Consider the following 21,569-nt stretch of genomic DNA (forward strand, 5'->3'; position numbering starts at 1 on the left):
ACGTTTTCCATCCACAAATTTCCATACAGCACTCAATTTTGTTGAAATGTCTACTCTCTGAATCTCTCCCAAGCCATTGTATTGTGTTGGAGCAAGCAAATCAAGTAAGGATGACTTTGAGGTGCAGAAATGCATATATATTTGCAAAACAGTGGGAAATTTGAGAGCAGTACCACTCTTACACTACTTTGGTAATAAAACATATTCTTTAGTGACATCTCCTTATTACTGACAACTGAACATTTATTGTGACTGAATTTATACCCACTGTCCTCATTTACTCTTTTAATCTTCATCCTGCATCAGCCACCCTCAGAAGACTTTGGGTGGACTAGTGTTTGAGACTGTAATTAATTTGGCCCTTTGATCTTACTGACCTCCACACAATTAGTTCTCATGGAGGACTAATGAGCAGTCTAAGAAGTGTCACCACAGACTTGCTTTACTTTTTATAATGTTTTCTATCCGACTGTGATTGATCAAAACAGAATTGGTCTGGAAAAGCTTTTGGCTTTCTTCTGTGCAACCATTTATTCACTTGCATCACAAACTTCTGATAGAACTGAAGCCAAATGTGTTGCTGTGCCCTTCCTCAGATGAGCTGATCTCAGTCAGGAACTGATGAATAGCAAAACTTTTATTCTTTGAGCTGCAGTCCTTACAGGATAAGGCAGAGATGAAATACCAACTTATTATTTCTTTTAATCAAGACAAGCTTGATGTGTGTTAACATTAACAAATGCATGAAGCATGGTTAAAGCTCTGTTACTAGGAAATGGGCTTGATTTGTTTTTAAACTGAATTGAAGGACTTGAAGTAAGGAATTTACCAACAAAGCAGTCTGAGGTCACTTGTGACTCAAATCCTGGTCCATGTCAATGGCAAACTGAGTTTTCTGCACAGATAGGTGTAAAATTTCCAGGTGAACATATGGAAAACGAAAGTAAAAACTAGAATTTAGATATGCCAGTGCTGTAAAATAATCATGATGAGGCTGCAAGGTCTGTTGGAATGCAAGTACAGAGCAGGCTGTTCCTCACTTAAGACTGAAGTCTCAGATTATGAGAGATCAGATTGAGAGAATGCCTCAGGACATGCTGATTCATAAATATGAGTTATTTGCAAATGTTGCTTAGGAGTGGGCAAGAAGTTACTTTCAGATGCACATGGCTTGCTTTCCTCAACCTTCCCTCAGTAAGGTTACTTTAGAACTTTTATAGGTTAAAGCAAGATGTGAAAAAACACATGTAAACAATTAGAAGTCCCAATGTTTCAGACACAAGGTTTATAAAGGCTGGATGTAGAATTCCACATTCTAAGTCACTTAGTAAATAACCAGAGCCTGGGACAACTTTTTTTAGAGTTTTGGAAAAAGACAATTACAAGACTATACCCAACCTGAAAAAATCATTAAATCCTTGCAAACATTTAAATGTGAATTGCGATAGCTTGTAACAAGCAGAGCTATTTTTACACCTACCAAAAATAAAGTATGAAAACTTGTATTTCGCTAACTATTCTATGATGACTTTGTTACCTAGTAGTCAATTATTCTTCGTAATAATCTTAGACATGGAGAGAAAAGACTCCTCGCTGTTATGCTGCTAGATAAAACAATTTTGCTTATGTTACCAGTGTTTCTTTTATCTGAGATAAACTAAGAAAGCAGATCATTCCCAAGCAGCAACTTTCAAAACAGATTACAAAATGAACATTTGTTATAATTTAACTAAGGTCCTGCTTCCTCTGCTCATTCCTGAAGTTCTGCCAAATCACATGTCCAGGGAAACAGATGTTTCTTCGACTTACTTTCATCAGATGCCCACAGCTTGACTTTTTCCAAGAAGCAGCCTGAAAATATTGTGCTTTTCACCAAACACAGTTGTTTTGACAATTATTACTCTTAATGGAATTCATAAGAAGTGAAATCTATCATTGAACTTGGTACCCATAAATTGGCCTTACTTGAACAGTTCCAAGCTCTACAAAATGAGGTACTGTTGTAAGTACTTCAAAAGCAAATTCCCATAAAATTTGGAAGGTAATGTCTGGAACAGGGGCCTGATTTCTTGCAAGAGGGCAGTAATGAAGAACTTTCTAGAGCAAATTTTGAAAGTACAACACGCAAAACAGCTACTGGTCTGCAACACAAACACAACAGCGAGATAAACTTTTCAGAGGGCAACTATTAATGTTTCAGAAATGCCACAGAAACTGTAAAAGACTCAGTATCTTAGAGTTGACTACAAAGAATCTATTTCATCTATTTTTTCTTATAGAGATAGAATTGAAAAACAGAACATTCCTAAACAGCAAGGACAGCTGCAGTACAGGATATGGCATTATAAAGAAGCACATCTGACAGGAGCTTAATCTCACAGCTCAGCTGGAGTATAGATACAGACTTAGTTTGAGGGACCATATAACAACAGAATTAATCTGTAAAAGATTGAGCACATTTGTTTTTTTATCTACATATTTTTACAGATATATTTATTTTTATTGTTACAGGTATATTGTATTTATATGTTTATATAAATATATATTTATTTTAGTTTCATATATGTGCGTATTTTTATCTCAGCTCTACTGTCTGGCTGGATTGGCATACATTGGATATTGCATGTCAGACTGGAGTTCGTTGCACATCCTTCTATTAGCCTTCAGCTTCCTGATACCCATGATGTCCAAATACTGTGTATCACGCATTCCTAGATGATTCAGTACCCTCTCCTAACCTCAAGGTTCCTGTGATCAAAACCATAGCCTAGAGAGAAACATGAATACCATTCTTACTCCATGTGTGCTTGGACCTAACTACTAAATGAGTTCTTCAATGTATTCTTCCAGGTCCATTTACAATTGCACATCATAAATCAAATATGGCTAATGGCATCATAGATGTACCCTCCAATACTGGGCTTGAATGTTTAAGAATTGCAGACAATGAATAATGATGACTGTGAGCTCATTTACCACGAAGTAAACATCATGACTGCCAAACTGCAATAGAAGATGTCCACAAGAAAGTTTTCTGCAATTACAACAATTCTAGTTTAGGTAATATGGAAATAATCCAGTTTAAGTCTTCACTACCACCCATCCCGGATTTAATCAGCATTTCATCTAAATTAAAAGAAACATTTCCAGTCTTTCTAAACATTCTGCCAATCTTTCCAGGAAATTAGTGAAAAATCTCAGTGCAACAGAGTTCAAAAAGAAATGTCTGCCTGTGAATTTTAAATATATTTGGACATCCAGGTAGGTCAATATGTAAAAGTGTATATTTTCTCTGCTACAGGCAGAAACCAGACTTAAGTACAGAGATAAAACTCTGGAAATTAAGTTTATAATTTAAATGAAAGAAGAAATACAGTCTCATGTTTCCTCAAATTTGTATTATCATCAGACTACTCCTGCTATTTAAAAAGAGGAAATTCTGTAAAAAAAAAAAAAAAAAGGAAATGATTTTAAATGAAAGGACAAAATCATCTCAATATATTAGTGTCATTATAACATAAAAGGACAAGAAAATGGAAGTAGATTGAGGAGAGTAATCTAAATCTGAAAGAATAACAGATAGTGATCTGTAATGTCCATCTCTGAGACAGGATAGACCCCTGAGACACTCCACTTGTCAAAGGCATCAAGGTAAAGTACAACCAGCTAACCACAACCTTTGGAATCCAATCATACAGCCATTTTTCTGCATATGTAGTTGTCCACCCATCCGGACTGCAGCATTCTAATTATGATACATGAGTTTTGTGGGAAACTGAATGGAAGCCTTGCTGATGTCAAGGTAAATGCTTTCTACTGCTCTCCTCTTTGTCTACAAATCTACTTGTTTCATCATAAAATACAAACAGGTTGGTGAGAGATGATTTAGCTTTCTTTGGTAAACCCATATTGACCCTGCTCAATCACTTTCTCCTTCATATGGTCAGAAGTTTTTCAAAAGGTCTTCTGTATGATTTTCAAAGGGACAGAAGACGAGCAGACAAGCTTATAATTCTCTGCCTACTTTTGACTATTTTGAATATGGTTGCACCATTTGCTTTTCTAAAAGCAACACTGATCTCCATCAGTTTTCTTGATTTTTCAGGCATGACACTTAAGTACCCTTGCAAGACTCTCATTACCATCCAATATATTTCATCAAATCACAAGGACTTGCATGGAACAATTTCTCTCAAAGAAACCTTGACCTAATCCTCATGCACTATGATAGTTCTCCTCCTTGAACTCTTTCAAAAAAATACAGAGGTTTGGTGAAAGCTGAGGCAAATAAAGCATTGAGTATCCCAGCATTATCTGTCACTAAATCATCCACTCTGTTCAGTAACAGGCTACATTTTGCTTGTTCACCTTGTTTTTGCTACTAATGGAGCAGCAGAAACTCTTGTCCTTGATACTTTCTCCACGTCTCATTTCCAGTCGAGACTTGGCCTTCTTGACATCATTCCCTACAAGTCCCAGAAATGATTCTAAATTCCTCCTTTCTATCCAGTTCCTACCTCTTACTCCGTGTTTAATTTCCTTTTGCATCCATTTCTATTATATATTCCCCGACTAGACAAATATGTCTCTTGATACTCTTGTACTTGAATACTAGGATTGCATGTTTTTATACTTGTGTGATGCTGTACGTAAAGGCCTGCCACCCTTTTGGAACTACTTTCATCTCCAAATCTTCCTCCCTATTGGGACTATCCCAAACAAGTTAAAATCTGCACTAATTAAGTTTTTAATTTGCTCTCCATTCTCACTTCCCTTGGTATCTTGAACTCCAATATCTTAGTCACTACGGGCAAAGCTTATGTTAATTGCCACATCCAAACCCAATTCTCACATCCAACTGTATCATTCTCAGTTGGTTCATCCTGTATGAAGAAATGATATTCAGCATCCTCCAGAAATCTTCTTGACTGCATGCACATCACCTTATTATATCCCCAACACATCTCCAGAAGGCTAAAGACCACCATTAGAACTAGTGTTTGTGATTCAAATTCTCTCTCAAAGTCTTTTTTGGTTCCCTTGCACTGAACGGGTGGTTTGAAGTAATTTCATACCATGTTATCATATTTTCTCTGCTTGTCCATTCCTGCAAGTTACCCATCAGACTGGTATGTGTCCCACAGAAAAGCTCTATAAATTTGAGAAGATCCTTCACATAGAACGATACACTCCCGCTGCCTGTCTTTCCTGAGGAACTCACATCTGTACACCACAGCATTTCTGTAATGTAGAGTTGACTATCCCACCAAATCTATTTCATTTCATTGATGCAGTTTTGTAACTGAATACGGATTTAATTTCTCCTGTTTGTTTTCAGGCTGTATGCTGTTGTTCACATATTTACTTGAGGTATTTTATCCTACTTTCTCTTGTTCTTGTCACCCTGCACCCTTTTTCTTTTGATCTTTTCCATCATCAGCCCACTTAAATGTGGGTTGTCATCTCCCATCCTCATCATTCCTAGTTACACAAACTCTTTCCGTGTCCTCTTTCACAGCCAACAGGTCAGATGCATCCAGTTCATAATTTAAGAACTCTTCTCGTGTGTATACTCTAATGAAAATCTAGAATACTAATTAAGATGCTATCAGTGAAATTTTTGACATGTGTGATACTCTCAACATCACATATTAATAGCATGAGACTGACAAAAAAAAGCAGCTCAAAGTTCCAGATCATAAGCAGCATGGCTCTAAATCTTTCAAGGACATTACAAATGGTGTTACTCTACACTGAAATTAAATGTGTTTGCATATATATTTTCTTTTCTTGACAGTATTAACTTAAATCCATAGTCAGATACTCCTGTATTATTAGTAGCTCTAGTTAAAGTAATAACTGTTATAACAGATTATTTTTTATACTATTTAGTAATCACAAACACAGTAATCTGTATTGTAACTTATTTTTATCATAACTATCTAATGTAAACAATTAGTATCTTTAGTTTATAAATGAGAAAATCTAACTTGGAGGTGGCTTTTTTAGAAAATATACAAAGAAAAAATTCAGGACTAATAAACAAAGCTCTATCAGATTGTTTATAATCTAGATGCTACAAATATGTGCATAATTCAGACATTCCTAGGAAAACACTGCATAGAATGAGGAAAAAAAAAAAAAGATACAAACCTAATGAAGCGCCAGATTTAAAATGAAAACACAGCTTATTAAAGTGACATAAAAATATCTTGATTTTTAAAAAACTGTTATGTTTTACTACAACTAGTTTTAATGTTTCATTTCAGAACATGCCTAAGTCAAAGAACAGAAAGGCATTCAAATGACTTAACACATAAACAAAAGTTAGGTGCTCAGAAAATCACCTTGTAGCATGCACATATCTGAACAGATAGACATCTAACTGAAGATTCTAAAATTATGAACAGCCACATTATATAATTCTTACCCTCTACCTTCAAATGAAAAACTTGCTCAAAACTGTTGATTTATTGTTCAAGAAACCTTACCAGAAAGTCCTTAAAATTATTCTTAATCTTCATTTTGCTTTTAATAATTTAAAATTCAATCATTATTGCACAGCGATTATATGCAATTTTACATCCCATTAACCCTGCTTTGTTTTAATTATAAAGATCCTTTGTTAGATTCTTTTAAATGATCCAGTTTATAATTTCAGGTTATCCTAGGGAGCACTTTAATTCAGCTGCACATTCATCAACTGTTTATGTCTTGTTAATTGTTGACAGTTGCACAATTGCATTCCCTAGCTATGATTGATGAATTGCATTCACAAGTTTAGCTATTAAGTAGAATAAATATTTATAACAATTTCCAGTTAAAAGACTGTTATCTTTATCCCCAAAAGGATAAATTAAAAACGGATGGGCTGATTGCAAAGATGAGCATACTAGCAATGTGCACACACTTGTTCTAAGACATGCTTATGACAAAAGTATATGGAGGAACATGTGTCTAAGGGCAGTTTGATTAGACAGTCCTTTGATTGCATTTAAGTAACAGCTCTTAAATATTACCTCATTTTGAAGATGATCCACTGATACCTGAATACTTAATTGCTAAAAATATGCAGATGTGCTACTTGTTCTGAATGAGCATTTTATCATGACTGAGCAATCAGTAATATCTCATTAGCCAGGTTGAGAAACAAAAATGAGATTCTCTACTACTATCCAAATACATAATATAATAATTCAATCTAACACTGTGTAATATTTAGTGAATAATGTGCAGTATTTAACTCACTCTGGTGAGCCTTATTATGGTGTAAAATGAAATGGACATGTTTAGCAAAAAGAATTTCGAGTGAAAAGACTACATTTCAAACTGCTATAATTGTAGTATAACTTCAGTGCCTGTAGAGAGTCTAAGATAATTTACACCACCCAAAGACTGGGTATGTTTTCCAATTTTTTGAAATGAATGCATGGCTTAATCTCTGAAAAACCAGCTAGACAAAAAAATATCCTATAACAAAGAGAAGATTTGATACTTCATTATTGGTAATGACATACTATCTGTAGAAGACAAAGACATAAAACAACAAAATCTCTTCAGTGGGCATACTGTGATATATGAATATATATATATATTTCATCTGTTCTTATAAAAACATCTATGTTTGTATGGATTTAATTTACTGGCCAATAGACATGACACAGATTACACAGGTGGCTGCGCTTGTCTTTGGCATTCCACTACCAGCTTCGCCATAGAGTCCCCACTGCTGCCCAGCTGGATGACTGGAAGTACTGACAAACATTACAAAGCGTAGAAGATAAAAACACATACAGCATTAAAAGTACTTGAGGATTGATAATAAAGTATCTTAACAATTTGCAAAAGCAAGGCAGATCTTACAAACATGATGTCTTGTGTTTTACAGGACTAAAATCAGACCAGAAATTCTAGATAAAATCCTCATGAAGTGATAGATAAAATCCTCAAGATGTGCATCTGTACAATAAATGCTGTGCTTCTAAAACAGATGGAGCAGCAGATGGGTTTACAGATTGGGCTCTCTGGACTGTCTGGATAAAACAACCTTGCTGCTCAGGAAAATGGTGGTTAAATTCTCAAATACATCCGAACATCTATACAGTTTATTGGGTTTCTGCTTCCTTCTGCCAATAAACGAAAATTTAAGAATTTGTACATTTCTAAATTAAATATTTGCTATATAAAGTACCTATACAGTAGATCTCTTGATTAATATGGCCTTTTCACAATGTTTTTGGAACAGATGGTGAAAAAGTATAATCACCCAATGGAATAAATGCAAAATGGCTACTTTTTTAAAAGCTTTAAAATTAATTACCTTCCTTCATTGATGAGTTCAATAAATGCAAGTCCTGCATTCTTCTGAATAGAATTTTGCCATTCCTAAGAAGATAAAATATAACATGATCAAAACCCAAGTACTTTAAATCACATTTCTGAAACTGACCCTGATACTCTCCTAAGGAACATGAATTTTGGCTGAACTTCTTAATCTACTGCTGCTCTTCTTAAGAATGATATGATCATATAAAATATAAAATTTATTCTAATCTTCTAATAAATTTTAGCTGGTAATCTTTTCTGTGTTATCCTTAAGCAAAATTTAGTTTCCTTAACTTGGAAACACACAAAAAATTACCACAAATCTTTTTTTTCCCATTCATACATTTTGCCTATTAGACGCAACAAAGCACAAAAGCATTAGTTTCTTCAGTTTGTTTCACTTTTTCATCTTGTATATTTCATGTGAGGCAGAGAACAATCTGCATACCACCCATCCATCCCTGAGTTCAATCTTTGTCTTTTTCCCCGATTTCGAATGAATAATAATGTCATAACAGCATCAGATTTTAAGTCTTGTACTTCTAACATCTATGTACAATATAAACCCTTGAAACTGATTTAAACTATTTCATTGATAGTAAAATATAATAATTTCTACTTAATATACCACTAGATTAAAGAAAAAATACTCAACACATCATAAACAGACTTTTTGAATTCTATGTTCTCAATTGATTTTGGTACTTCAAATGAGCCTTAATATAAACAATAATGGGCATAGAGAATTAGAGTTACAGAACTACTTTGCATTACATTTATTTTTCCCAGGACTAAAAAAGATCAGACAGAAACTCCCAGTTCTTGCTTCATGACATCGGCAGGAGAAATAGTTTTGGACAGAATTATGAAATGTTCTCAAATAACTGTTGTGAAAACTAGCCAGTAATCAGCAGGGTGCTTCTCACTGATACCAGGAATATTCACATATCTCACCAAGTCAAGCATTTCAAAACAACAAAAAATAATAAATGAACATTGTCATACTCATGATGGGTTCCATAAGAAGCAAGCTGTTAAAAAATCCATAGAATGACCATACTCAGCCCATCGCTGAACAAGTAATTGGGGTACACAGAGTATTAGCATTCAAGTCTCTAGAATGAGATCTAGAAAATCATTTTCACAGTTCCTTTGTTCACTGGTGTTGATTTTGTTCTTTTCCAAAACCAGTGACTGAAGCAAGACTAGTGATATAGTTTTAGAAAGAAATTAGGTCTCCCTGGTACGAAACAGTTACTTCAAGAAACCAACTAGGAAAGGATTCAGCAGCCTGAACATAGGCACGTAGTGCCATTTTATTATGTTTGTTTATCCTGTCTACCTGCATTTGGAAAAGGGGAAGGTTTTCTTGCAAGTCAGATATTCCTGCTCAATGTAAATGTCTCAGATACTGCATGACATGTAAACTAGCTAACAGGACTGCTGGCACCAAAAAATGTCACTGGAATCTATATAGTAGCAAATGAATTTCTCCCTCTGTCTCTGTAGGTGAAAAATCTTATTGATTCATGCTGAAAATGTGTGAAACCCGTCCAAAAACGAATGGGAGAAATAATACTACAGACCCATAAAATACAGGATTTATGGTTCATGCATTCCTTCACTATGAACTTGACATACATCCCAAGACTCCTTTAATCTACAGATAAGGGATTATTTGTGCATTATTATTATTATTACTACAATTTCCTCTCAGTTTTAAGCAGAATGAATTTAGTTTAACAAATTCATGATCCTACGATTTGAATTCTACCTTTGAATGGGGAACCTGGTTTTCTTTTTATCAGTTTCTTTTCAAAAGATCCACTAAAACATCTAGAAATACTAAGAAACCTAAAGTTGCTTTTGCAACACCAGTTCAAATCACTGCATACATTTTAAGAATGAAAATAAAGACTTGAAGCAATATGCTTAAATAGTCAAATGAAAAAAAAAAAATTCCAATAATTGTCTTAATATGCTACAAGACATTTAATTAAATTACTGTCCACTGTGGTTATATTCTAAATGTTTTATATTATGCAACCATACACCAAAGATCTCAAAAATGTCCTAAGTGATTAGGATATTGTTAACTCCTATCCATCAGGAGGAGCTTGGTCTCCTCCCTTGCTCTGATACTGATGTTTCCCTGTTCACTGCAGGGGAGTTGGACAAGATGGCCTTTAAATATCCTTTCCAATTCTAAAGATTCTATGATTTTATGATTCTAAAGACATCACTGCATCCAGAAAATGCCTGTATACATTTCTTGATAGAAGGTTCAGGATGAATACAGTTACAAAAAATATCCATGCATAGGATGAGAAGAGAGGAAAAAAAGACTGGGATGACAGCAAAAAGTGTAAACTTCTAGACAACAAACCATAACACAATATAGAGACTACTTAAAATTCAGACTTCTTTGAAACCGAGATATCCTTACTTTCTGGTATTCTTACTATTTTTGCTTTTGAATGTTTTTTCCTCATCCTATTTCTTTAAAGCTCTGAAATCCCCACTAAACCAAAAAGAACCATTTTTTCAGTTTATATAATCCTTCTTTCCAAATCAGCCTCTGCTTGCAATCACTTTTTTGACTTACAATATTAGAAATTTTTCTTTACAAAATTATTATGCTTTTAGTAATACTGAAAATCAAATGATGAATCTGACACGACACATGAATTAATAAATTCATAAAAACGAATAATGATTCTCAGAGTTTAAAAAATTTATAACTCACTGTTCTTACTTTTTGATGCACTTAAATAATCACAGTTGTTTGTTTGTTTGTTTTGTCTTTTTGTCACACTGAATATTTATTAAATGTTCTAGTCTAAGATATCAGTAACACACTCGATATCTCAGTGCTTCAATTAATGAATTTTCATTGCTACTTTTTGACAATTTAGTTATATTGATTCTCTTTGAAGAATCTTCTCTGTTGATCTCTGAACACTTTTGTATGTTTAGAGAAAAGTTTTGTATTGAGCTGTAGAAGGGCTACCTTCTATCCGAGCGTGGAAGTGGAAATTTTTAAAAAATGTGTTTGCATTTCACAACATGAATGTAATTCACCTTGAGTTTGAACTCCATGTAGATGTTGCCTCCTAAAGCCACAAATAACTCACTTTATGTCATCCAAGCAAGAAATACTCAGAAGAAACATTACAAGACTGAAGGAAATGTTTCTTTATTGCAGAAAAAATATGCCCATTAAAAGTAGATATGAGCAGAAAAGCTGATTGATTCCCAGACATAGCCCCATAACATTTACAGCAGCTTGTACAGTTTCAAGATCGTAAGACTGTCCTTCCTACTCCTGGAACAACTGAGCTAAGATATTGGAGACCAAAAACTTTTTATTATTGTTTGGAATGAAAATGAGAACTAAGAGTTCAGATCTAGGAATTTTATTGCCCATATTCTTCTCCCTTACAAACATATATACTGCTAATAGATTATTTGGGAAAAAAAAAAGTATTTTTAGTCTACTCTTTCAAGTAAATTTGGAATCAATTTTAGGATTTTATGATGGTCATCATTTTAAAAATGACTATTTCCCACAATAAGAAAGATACAGAATGACTCTGGAAGGCAAATCAATGAGTATTGGAATCCACTAGGCTTCTGGCCAAATCTCAGAAAGAAAAAGGAATATGAAACTTTCACAATACAATTTATGTGAATATGACTTTAAAAATGTGAAAAAAAATTATGGAATATTTTAGACTTCTCCTTCAGAAGACTCATTTTCCTTTTATTTTCTTGACTTGGAGTAATGTATAGTAATCTTTCTTCTTTTCTTGGGTACACATAGACCCACTGCCCTTCAAATCACCTGTGGTAATCACTCAATTTATCTTGAAAATTAAGTCAAACTTTCCCAGAGGAACATTTCATTGGTACCTTAGAAGAGAAGAGAAAAAAATCCTCTACCACAAAAAAAAAAAAAAAAAAATTACATTTTCCAAACAATACTAGAGAAATGATCAAATTTATTCAGATGTTACAATAATAACCTTAATTGTTGTGTAGAAATTCTGCCTATCTCCTGAAGCAGATGTATATTTATGTGTTAGAAAAAAAAACACATCCAAAATTTTTAGAGTTTATTTCATAACTGGAAAAATATTTCTTCCTTTAAGACATTTAAAAATTATTAACAATTTGTGATACTGTTTGGCTAATTGTGCTAAAACCCAAACCAGGCACTGATATTAAAGGTAGATAACTAATGTGATAGGACATGGGGGATTGGGTTTAATCATCTGAAAGAGGGGAGATGTATATTAGATGTTAGGAAGAAATTCATTACTCAGAGTCAGTGGGACACTGGCACAGGCTGCCCAGAGAGGCTGTGGGTGCCCCATTCCTGGAGGTGCTCAAGGCCAGGTTGGATGGGGCCCCAGGCAGCCTGAGCTGGTGGTGGGCACTGCCCATGGCAGGGGGCTGGGACTGGGTGGGCTTTAAGGCCTCCTCCTACCTAAGGCAGGAGGTTCTACGGTTCTATGAATCTGATGAATCTGAAGTTTTCCAAAACTTCAATAAATAGAAGACTTTTTGATGTACAGAAAACTGTTCCTTAGTTTGCCTCCATCATACACGAAAAGACACCCAACAAACTATATATCTGGTGATATTCACCTATAATAAGTTCTTGTACCCTCTCTCAGACCTTTAAGAAATACCAACTGGTGCCTTCTGACTTTCTAGCTGTCTTCGTCTATATACCTAAGATCCATATAAATTGTAGACAACTTGATAGTCAGGAGAAGGCACTAAGATGTATGGGAGAATGAAGAAAGTAATTCTTAAAATTTTCTGATCCAGCCTGTTTTACCATCTATCCAGAAGAAGTTCTGATCAGCATTTCACTATGTGTAATAAATGTACTTTTAAATATTTTGTTACAAAAAATATTCTGATGAGGATGGGCCAGAGAAATTAACAGGTTTGTGATCATTCAGATGTAAATAAGATATCGAAGAAGAGATTCTGCTTGTTACTGAAGGCGAAACACAGAATTAGCTTTCTGGGTGTACTGGGATCTGGAGAGGCAACTCACAGAATAGTCAAGTAAATAAGATTTCCCTTCAAGATGGAAAGAATACACTGAAGGTTTCCATTTGAAAGTGGAAGCAGATGTTCATAACATGAAGACCAAGATTGGGCTGGAAGACATCCCACACATGGACAACAAATTAATAAAGGAAAATTATTTGACACTCCTTTAGCTTAAAAAGACAGTGCAAGATGTTCATCTTTTGAATAATTTCCAGAATCTATGAAGCAAATGAGAAACATTACGAAAAAAAAAAATAATAATAAAATAAATCATTTAACTTCTGGATCAAAAGAAAATATAAATGATAAATAAGTTTTTTACTTTCCACACCATACCAAAGATACAAAGATTCTGCTGTATTACTTACAATTCATTTCTGATTTTGGAAATTACATAAAATATGTACATTGACCTATTTTATGTAGGCTGTGCTCTGGATTATGAAGAGCCCCAAGTCAACACTTGAATATAAATACATGTTCAAATTGTGCTGTATTTGAGATTGGACAATGACATAGAAATCATTTTTCTTTCTCACTGCATCTTTATAGAATGACAGAAATTACCAACTTTAGCTAAGTGTTGTAATTGATCTTAGATTTGAGCCTGCAATAAAAAGTTTGAAACTGTCACTTTGAAGTTACATGCCTGGCTATTTTTATAAATCTTTCTATACTTTGTACCACGTGTAAAATCTCTGCCTTTTTCTTTTCTTTCTTTTTTTTTTTTTTTTTTCCCTATTACCTTGATTTCTCTCCCACCAAATGCCATCTTCCTTTCTTTCATATTTACATTTACCTAAAGAAATTAATGATTGTCCTGTTTCTTTTCAGCTAGCCTTCATTATGTAGGAGGGCTGTTCTGAAAGTAATGCCTCCTATTTTATGATGCCAGTCCACTACGTCAGAGGCACTACGTTGGTAGTATGGTAGTAGAGGTTGAACCTTCCCACCAAAATCAATTACATTTTGTTGCTGTGTGACAAATGGCAGCAAAGTCTTACCGAAAGGTCAATGTCAGATTGAATGTGGAGCAAAGGTGTGTCAATGAATTCTTCCTTGAGAAAAAAATGACACCAACTGACATGTATTGCTGAACATTTGTGGAGACCAAAATGGACATGAGCACACTGAGGTGGTGGGTGGAGCGTTTCAGCAGTGGTGACAGTGACAGTGGGTCACTTCCACTGCTGCAAATTTCTATGAGCACAGTGTGCAAACTGGTAGCTTCATTGCTGCTGAAAATCCATAGCAAATAGTGGTGACTATGTTGAAAAATAGTGTTTTGTAGCTGAGAATATGTTCTATCAAATAGTGCTATTATGCTCTGTTGTAGTTTCCATGGAAATAAATAGGAGACATTACTTTCAGAGCAATCCAAGTTCTTGTAATCAATCCTGCAAACATCTAAGCATACACCTAAAGTAACCAAATAAATTATAATTAGTTAATTTATGATACAAATGAAATTAATCATTTGCTCAAATATTTAAAGGACTGAAACCTTTGGGAGACAAGATATGTTAGCCACTTGATATGAGTTGTTGCTTTTAAGGCTACTCTAGATATTAGAAATTGAAACTTACTATTTCATCCAGAGCTACTTTTAATTTTGGTCTATAACTGATGTGACTGTTTCTACCATTTCAGTAGTAAATGAAAAAGAAAAGGAGCAAACAGGACCATGAAACTATGTATGGAGAACATACGGTTCCTCCAGCAGGATGCGTCAGGCCAGACAGAAGACCAAGCTGAATACTGAAACAGCAGCCAACGAGTATGATTCCACTAGATGCAGAGATCTGAATTTAGAGCTTTCTGCCATGAAGACATAGGTAGTGTTTTCTCACTCCTCTGTGGTCCCAGATTAGCAATCCTGAAAACTTGTCTTTGAGTAGTTCTGCTGGGTTTTGGATGAGAACCTCAGTTTATCCTACTAAACCAGGAAGTAAAAGTCTGAATACTTTTCTGATGTTTCAGCAACACAGTCTTACAAATGTCACTGATACAAAAACAGGATAAGCAGAGAGGAAGATGCAGAACAAAAGCAGTGTAACAGATCCAAAACTTCCTAATTTTTTTTATTTTACTTTTTTTTTTTTTTTTCCTGTTTTTCAAAATATACTGGAACAAAGCTGAATTTCTGTCTGCCTATATTTCTGTGTATAGAGATGCACATAAATATTCTTTCCTTCTACGGCAAATTTCAATTCAGGCTTTTGAAGTGATACAATATGAGATGTTGTTCTCCTTCTAGTTGCACTGGTAAAACTACAGACAGCAAATAATCCACCAGAATGAATGGGTAAACATGGCCAAAAATGAAACAGTCAATTTTTTTTTTTTTCACAGTAGGAAAAACAAATACACCTCCATAGGAATTTGCATAACCAGCGTTAATTTCAAGTTGCAATGCATGTATCCTAAGTAGATTAAGCTTCAGGTTCTTTAGTTTTAAGAGAAGCAATTACTATTTAACTTCTCATTAATTTTCCTACCAGTGCTGGTATAAAAAAGACAAATAGCAAACACAGGAAAGAGTTATCACTTATTAAACAAAAGTTAATCCTGATTGCCCTAGTGATCAGGAAGGGATTGATTTTGCTGCTTGGATTCTGCATCAGGCAGCTGTCAGTCTCTGAAGCCCAAGAGATACACCATCCCGTGAGGCAGGATGTACTTGTAGGTCTGCTACAGCTTTTGGTACTGAAATCTCTCCAGTGCATGGTTGATGGGTCTTGCCTATATTAATTAGAATTAGACTTATCACCTTTTTTTTTTTCTTCTTGACAATTACGGCAGCAGCTAAAGCTCTCATTCCCCTCCCTCCACACTCCACCCTGTTTTGTCACTTTATTGTTGTGTTTGCTGTACTGTACATAGTAGCATACAACCAATATGTTTAAGATGCATCAAACTGCTGGAAAATGCTTTATGAGCTGTGCTGCATGGGAGAAGATCCTCCAAAGATCTTTTCTGATTAAGTACGTACTGACTGTCTGCCTGTCATATGGAGAGACAGACTGGATTCAACCCAAGCAGCTACTGACGTCCCAGGTTAAAGACTAAACCATGTGGACAGACACAACTCATAAATGAGGATCACACTGTTACACAAAGCTTGAAAAGCTTAGCTGAAGCCAAGTTTACCCATTAATTATATAGTGGAGTTTTCAGGTTATGGATATACTCTTGATATGGTTTGCTTTCTTTAAGAGACTTTCAGTTGGATATTTTTTCATAAAAGCAAACTATTTACAGAATCTGTATACTGTGTAATTATAAGGAAGATTGGGTGTTATCATTTACTTGAAAATCTCCTAACAGGTTTTAATTAAAGCATTTCTTAGTTAATTATATTCTTTCTCTCCCCACCCCCAAAGAGTTTTTCTAGTCAAAGCCAATTTACAATGGATAGCATCTACGAGAAATATTTTGCCTCAACACTGTCTTTCAGAAGCAGATTATTCTTATTCTAGTTTTGATATTTCCTTTGAAGGCTCCTGAATTATGATCTCAATCAAATTTCTAATGCAGTGGGAGGAGAAATCAATAGAATGAATGTTGCATTGAAAACTATTAAATCCTGAAATTGGTCAGACAATCAGAATATATTCTAGAACTGCAAGTGACAGCATTTTTTCCTAGAGCAACTGTTCACGTTACATTGTTCTGCTTTTAGAAAGGTGAAGTAGTAGGTGCCTTGAGCACACTCTGTTTAAGAAAATAATTTTCCCCTGTTCTTAGATAAGGTACAGAAAAATACCAGTGGGATGAGATGAGACTATCCTTTGGGTCAACATCATTCACTTTCTGCAGAAGCTACATCTCCAAAAGAGAAATACTTGCAGAAGATCTGGAAGTAATTAGAAACTATTATGCTATTTGAGCTAAAAATAAATAATAATTTGAATGAAATTTAAGAAATTTAAATCTGATGCAAGATGGAACAACACTGCAAAGCTTTTTCTTTTTTCTTTTTTCTTTTTTTTTTTAACATATAGTTCATTGAAGAAATCTACCTCTTCAAAAGTAACACAGCTGTGACATTCTCAGCTAGGCTGAGGGAACAAAGACCAGCTAATCTAGCACAGATCTTGTCAAACATAACACATCTTCATCCGTTTTATGTTAAAATAGACTAAATCCAAATGAAAGTGCTTGTTTTTATGGTAAGTGAAAATCATTACATGTTTATTATCAATTATGCAGAAAAAAAAAATATTATTTCAAGTACTTAACTGAATGCTTTTAGCTCATATAAGAAATAAAGAAAATACAGCCTTCAAAGTAAGTTATATTTTCATCCTAGGTGATCCTAGGAAATAAATGAGTGAAGGGAAGCAAACTATAATAAAAGAAATATTCTAAAAATACAGAGAATAGAACATTTTCTTCTTTCCCAAGCCCCAAAATGATGCACAATCCTTACAGGAGTTCCTTTAAAACTTAAAATGTATTTTTCACAGAAACTTCAAATTCCTTTGGGGGGAAAGAGTTGATTGCATATCCCTCTGGTCTAAAGGGCTGACCATATGAACTGAATTATCCATGACATGTACCTTCAGACAGTTGTAATGTGATATTTCATGTAAATTTAGACCATACCTTGGACGTGAGCCGCTGGCAATGTTGATTTTATTCAGGAGCTCAGATAAGAAAAAAAACTCTGACATTCTTGCTAATCTGTAGTCGTTAACATGGAATTTCCAACATAAAGAGTATAAAAGCATCTAATTTGCTGTAGCAAATTAAAGGAAAACAAATTTCGTATTTCCTTTTTCTTTTCAATGTCTAAAGTTACTCTGTTCTTGTGCAAACAAAATTGTAATTTTCAAAGGTTTTTGACATCATCATCATCTATCTTTTGAAAGACACATTTCAAACTTCACCTAATCTGTAGAATGTCATTCAGTTTGAATCTGAAGGATTTACCCACAGTAGGAAGAAAAGCCCTAGTTATGTTAGGATTACTAAAAAAAATAAATGAACTACTTCACTTAGTCTTCCCAGTTCATATTAATTTATACATAAAAGCTTGGGTAGTGGCTCTTTGTTTTTATAGAGAGATGATTTAACTCCCGATGTTAGCCAGGGACTGGATTGTATTATGTGTTTGATGTGCCATTTTCTTCTAGCAATGTTCTGTATTACGTCCTATCAGTATTTCAAACCATTTACCTCATGTTTTCTTTTGACAAATAATTTAAAATATTGAATAGAAAACTTCACCGAAGACTTCACCAAAGATTTTCATGCAGATGAACAGAACTGCAGGCCGTTTAGTACACCTTTAGGATAAAATACAGTATTTTGTGCACTTGGAATGCTTTTTTGGTCAGCTTTTACACCAGTACAGCCCCCTGTTGACCAACGCCTGTAGAAACATTAAACATCACTCCATCAACATTACAGCATTAGCTTCTGAAGAACTTGAAATATAAACAGGCACCAGGATGCAAGATTGTCCTTATTTACAAGTCAAGGAAACAACCCTAAAATATCAGCTGAGGTATAAGAACTAAAAGCTGTTATTTCCCCAAGTAATTGAATAGATGGAGAATAGCTCTTGAGCAAACACTGAAAAAAATCAATTAACGTTTAGAATTTCAAAATGATTCAGCTCTTTACATTGTATTAGGTATAAAATGAAGCTTATTTTTAACATAGACAAATATTTTGAAATTATAAATAACTGGTATAAGATTCACAAAACCAACAAATTGATTTAGCTGCATTTGCTACATAGCTTGACTGAGTTGTCTAAAGAAAAAGCACTGCAGAAAGAGCTTAAATTTCTCCCTCTTCCTTTCAATCAATATTTGAGGCAAAGTTTCATCTCTAGGGCCCTTAATGGCAGGAATTCCTGGAGCCAGCAAATGAGTAATGTTAAACCTATGATTAGATGATGAGGCCATCAAAGACACTAGACCCTAATGCTTCATTCCACTTTATTCCTGAGAACTGCAGTAAAGCCAAGGACTAGGGAAGAAAGGACTGTAAGTTATTCCTTCCCTCAAGTAAAGGTTTCAAAAGATGTTAAAAAGAAAAAAAAAAAAAAAAAGGGTTTCATGACATGAACATAAGGCTCAAAAGCTTTAATGGATCTTTTGGAATTTTCCTGGAACCCAGGACTTAACCATTAGGTAACAAATTTTTCAAGTGCTCTGCTGGAGAGGGTTTGAAGTTCAAACCCCACTGAGGGTTCCTGCTAGGGATGTATGTTTCTTTTACTTTTCCCTAACCAATATCCATCCTGACCAAGCAGGGGAAAAAGAAAAAGAAAGAAAAAAATATAAGAAGAAAAAAAAACACAAAGGAAAACAAGATGTAATGATTTCCTTATGACAGCAGCTTGAAGAAGCACAAGCTACGGACTGGCAAACAGCAGGTAAGTTGGAACTCCCTCCCCCAACTTCCCCCCAAAGAGTTGTAAATGTTAATTATTTTTTGATAGATGAATCAAAAGTAGATCTTCATTTCATTTGCCCCTGAAAATATATTTCTTTTCAGTACATTTTTGGTGTATGTACTCCAAGTGCAGCTGTGAATGCTCAAGGAAAGCTGCAAGCAAATATTTTCCCTTGGTAATAACACAAAGAGTTAATGTGGGCACTATGTTATATATATATATATATATATATATCACATATATATTAATATACAATATACATTTCACTGATATTTTACATCTGCAGGGGACTTGATTACTGATGCACTGGTAGTAAGTCCTTTGAGAAGTGAAAGAACTTTTAGATTATCTGGATCTGTTAGGCCATTGTATTACATAAAGTGGGTCTGGGGATAGCTTATTATCACCAGTTTAATGTAAAAAGCTGTATGCAGGAAGTTAGCCAATAACAATTCAGAGAAATAAAATCAAAATTACGATGTGAAGAATCCAAATAATCAATGTAATTATTTTAATTTTGGATATTTTACCTGTGAGAGAAAATCAGAAGCTTAATTGATTCAGATTTCTGAGAAATCAGTTACTGCTAAGCTAAAAACAAAAATAAAAACAAAAAAAGCTACAGAATTTTTAAAAATAGAAATATTCTACTTTTGTCACTTCTTAAGGAATACTTCAGCCACGTTCCTTTGCTTTCTGCATATGACATCAAATATGTAGTATTTTATGTCGTGTACCAGAAATAACAAAGCCACTGTAAAGTATGTCTTAATGAAATAATTAGTCCAAAAGACAGATTTTAGTAACAAAAATAATATTATCTTCATGTATTGTAAATAAGAACTGTCCTGAGAGAGAGTTCATACACTGGAAAAGTGGATTATGTATATCCATACAGTTCCAAAAAACAATGCAAATATATTTTGCATACTCTTTCAATATAGAAGCACTATGCTGTGCATATATTTTTTAAAATTTATAATTTATATGCTGCCAGAAGAGATTACTTTGCATTTTCCTATAAGGACATGAAAGAATGCAACAAACACCAATGCACAATTAATAGGTTGGCAGAAGTCCAGCACTATGTTAAAGAACCATTAAAATTATAATCAGAGAATGTCTTACCTGCGAACAAAGCAGCATAACAAGTTCAACCACGGAAGTACTAGACTTCATGCAAACCAGACCTGCAAAGAAATAGTCAAAAGTGAATTTAAAAGATTACTAGTTTTTATTAACTGTAGCTAAATGGTTTCAGGAATTCTATGCAATCTCTGTACTGTATTTTTTTAATCACTTAAATTCAATGACAGAAGTTTCAAGCCAAATTCCCTGAGAATTTCAATTTCAAAGATACTTAAGTGTTCAGGAACTGCCATGAAATCATCTCGAAGAAAAGCTGTACCAGGATCAGTACGGAGAGTTTTTTGATCACGCCTTTTTGTCTTTTAGCTTAGATTACTATTTAGCAAAATAAACAAGAAAAATCTATCCAGCCATCTATTTATATCATCCAAAGCAACTCACCGTGCAATAAGCATAAGAAAATAATCTGAAAATAAAATCCTGTAAATGCTTAAAAATAAACTGATCAGATACTGGCGAGTAGAGAATAAGGTATCTGCACAGAAATTAATTCCATTTTCATCTGACAACTGACTTTGAAACTTTGAGTAGTAGTGAAAGAGGCACTCTTATAAAATCTATTTCCTGGCAAATTTAGAATCTCTGTAGTTCATGCTTCTTGAAAACCTTGAAT

At 34.2% G+C, this 21,569-nt stretch overlaps 1 protein-coding gene across 10 annotated transcripts in view; it reads right to left on the minus strand.

The window, feature by feature from the left end:
* Positions 1 to 21,569, minus strand: part of NBEA (neurobeachin) — a 458,626-nt gene that overhangs the window by 230,623 nt on the left and 206,434 nt on the right. For all 10 annotated transcript variants that reach the window (XM_048948371.1, XM_048948342.1, XM_048948328.1 and 7 more), the window contains 2 exons: positions 20,936 to 20,997; positions 8,321 to 8,385 (listed from right to left, as the gene is read on the minus strand). In XM_048948371.1, coding sequence (XP_048804328.1) covers positions 8,321 to 8,385; positions 20,936 to 20,997 — 127 coding nt within the window. The remainder of the gene's footprint in view (positions 1 to 8,320; positions 8,386 to 20,935; positions 20,998 to 21,569) is intronic.

Source organism: Lagopus muta, chromosome 1 (assembly GCF_023343835.1).
Source record: "Lagopus muta isolate bLagMut1 chromosome 1, bLagMut1 primary, whole genome shotgun sequence".
NCBI classification, from domain to species: Eukaryota; Metazoa; Chordata; class Aves; order Galliformes; family Phasianidae; genus Lagopus; species Lagopus muta.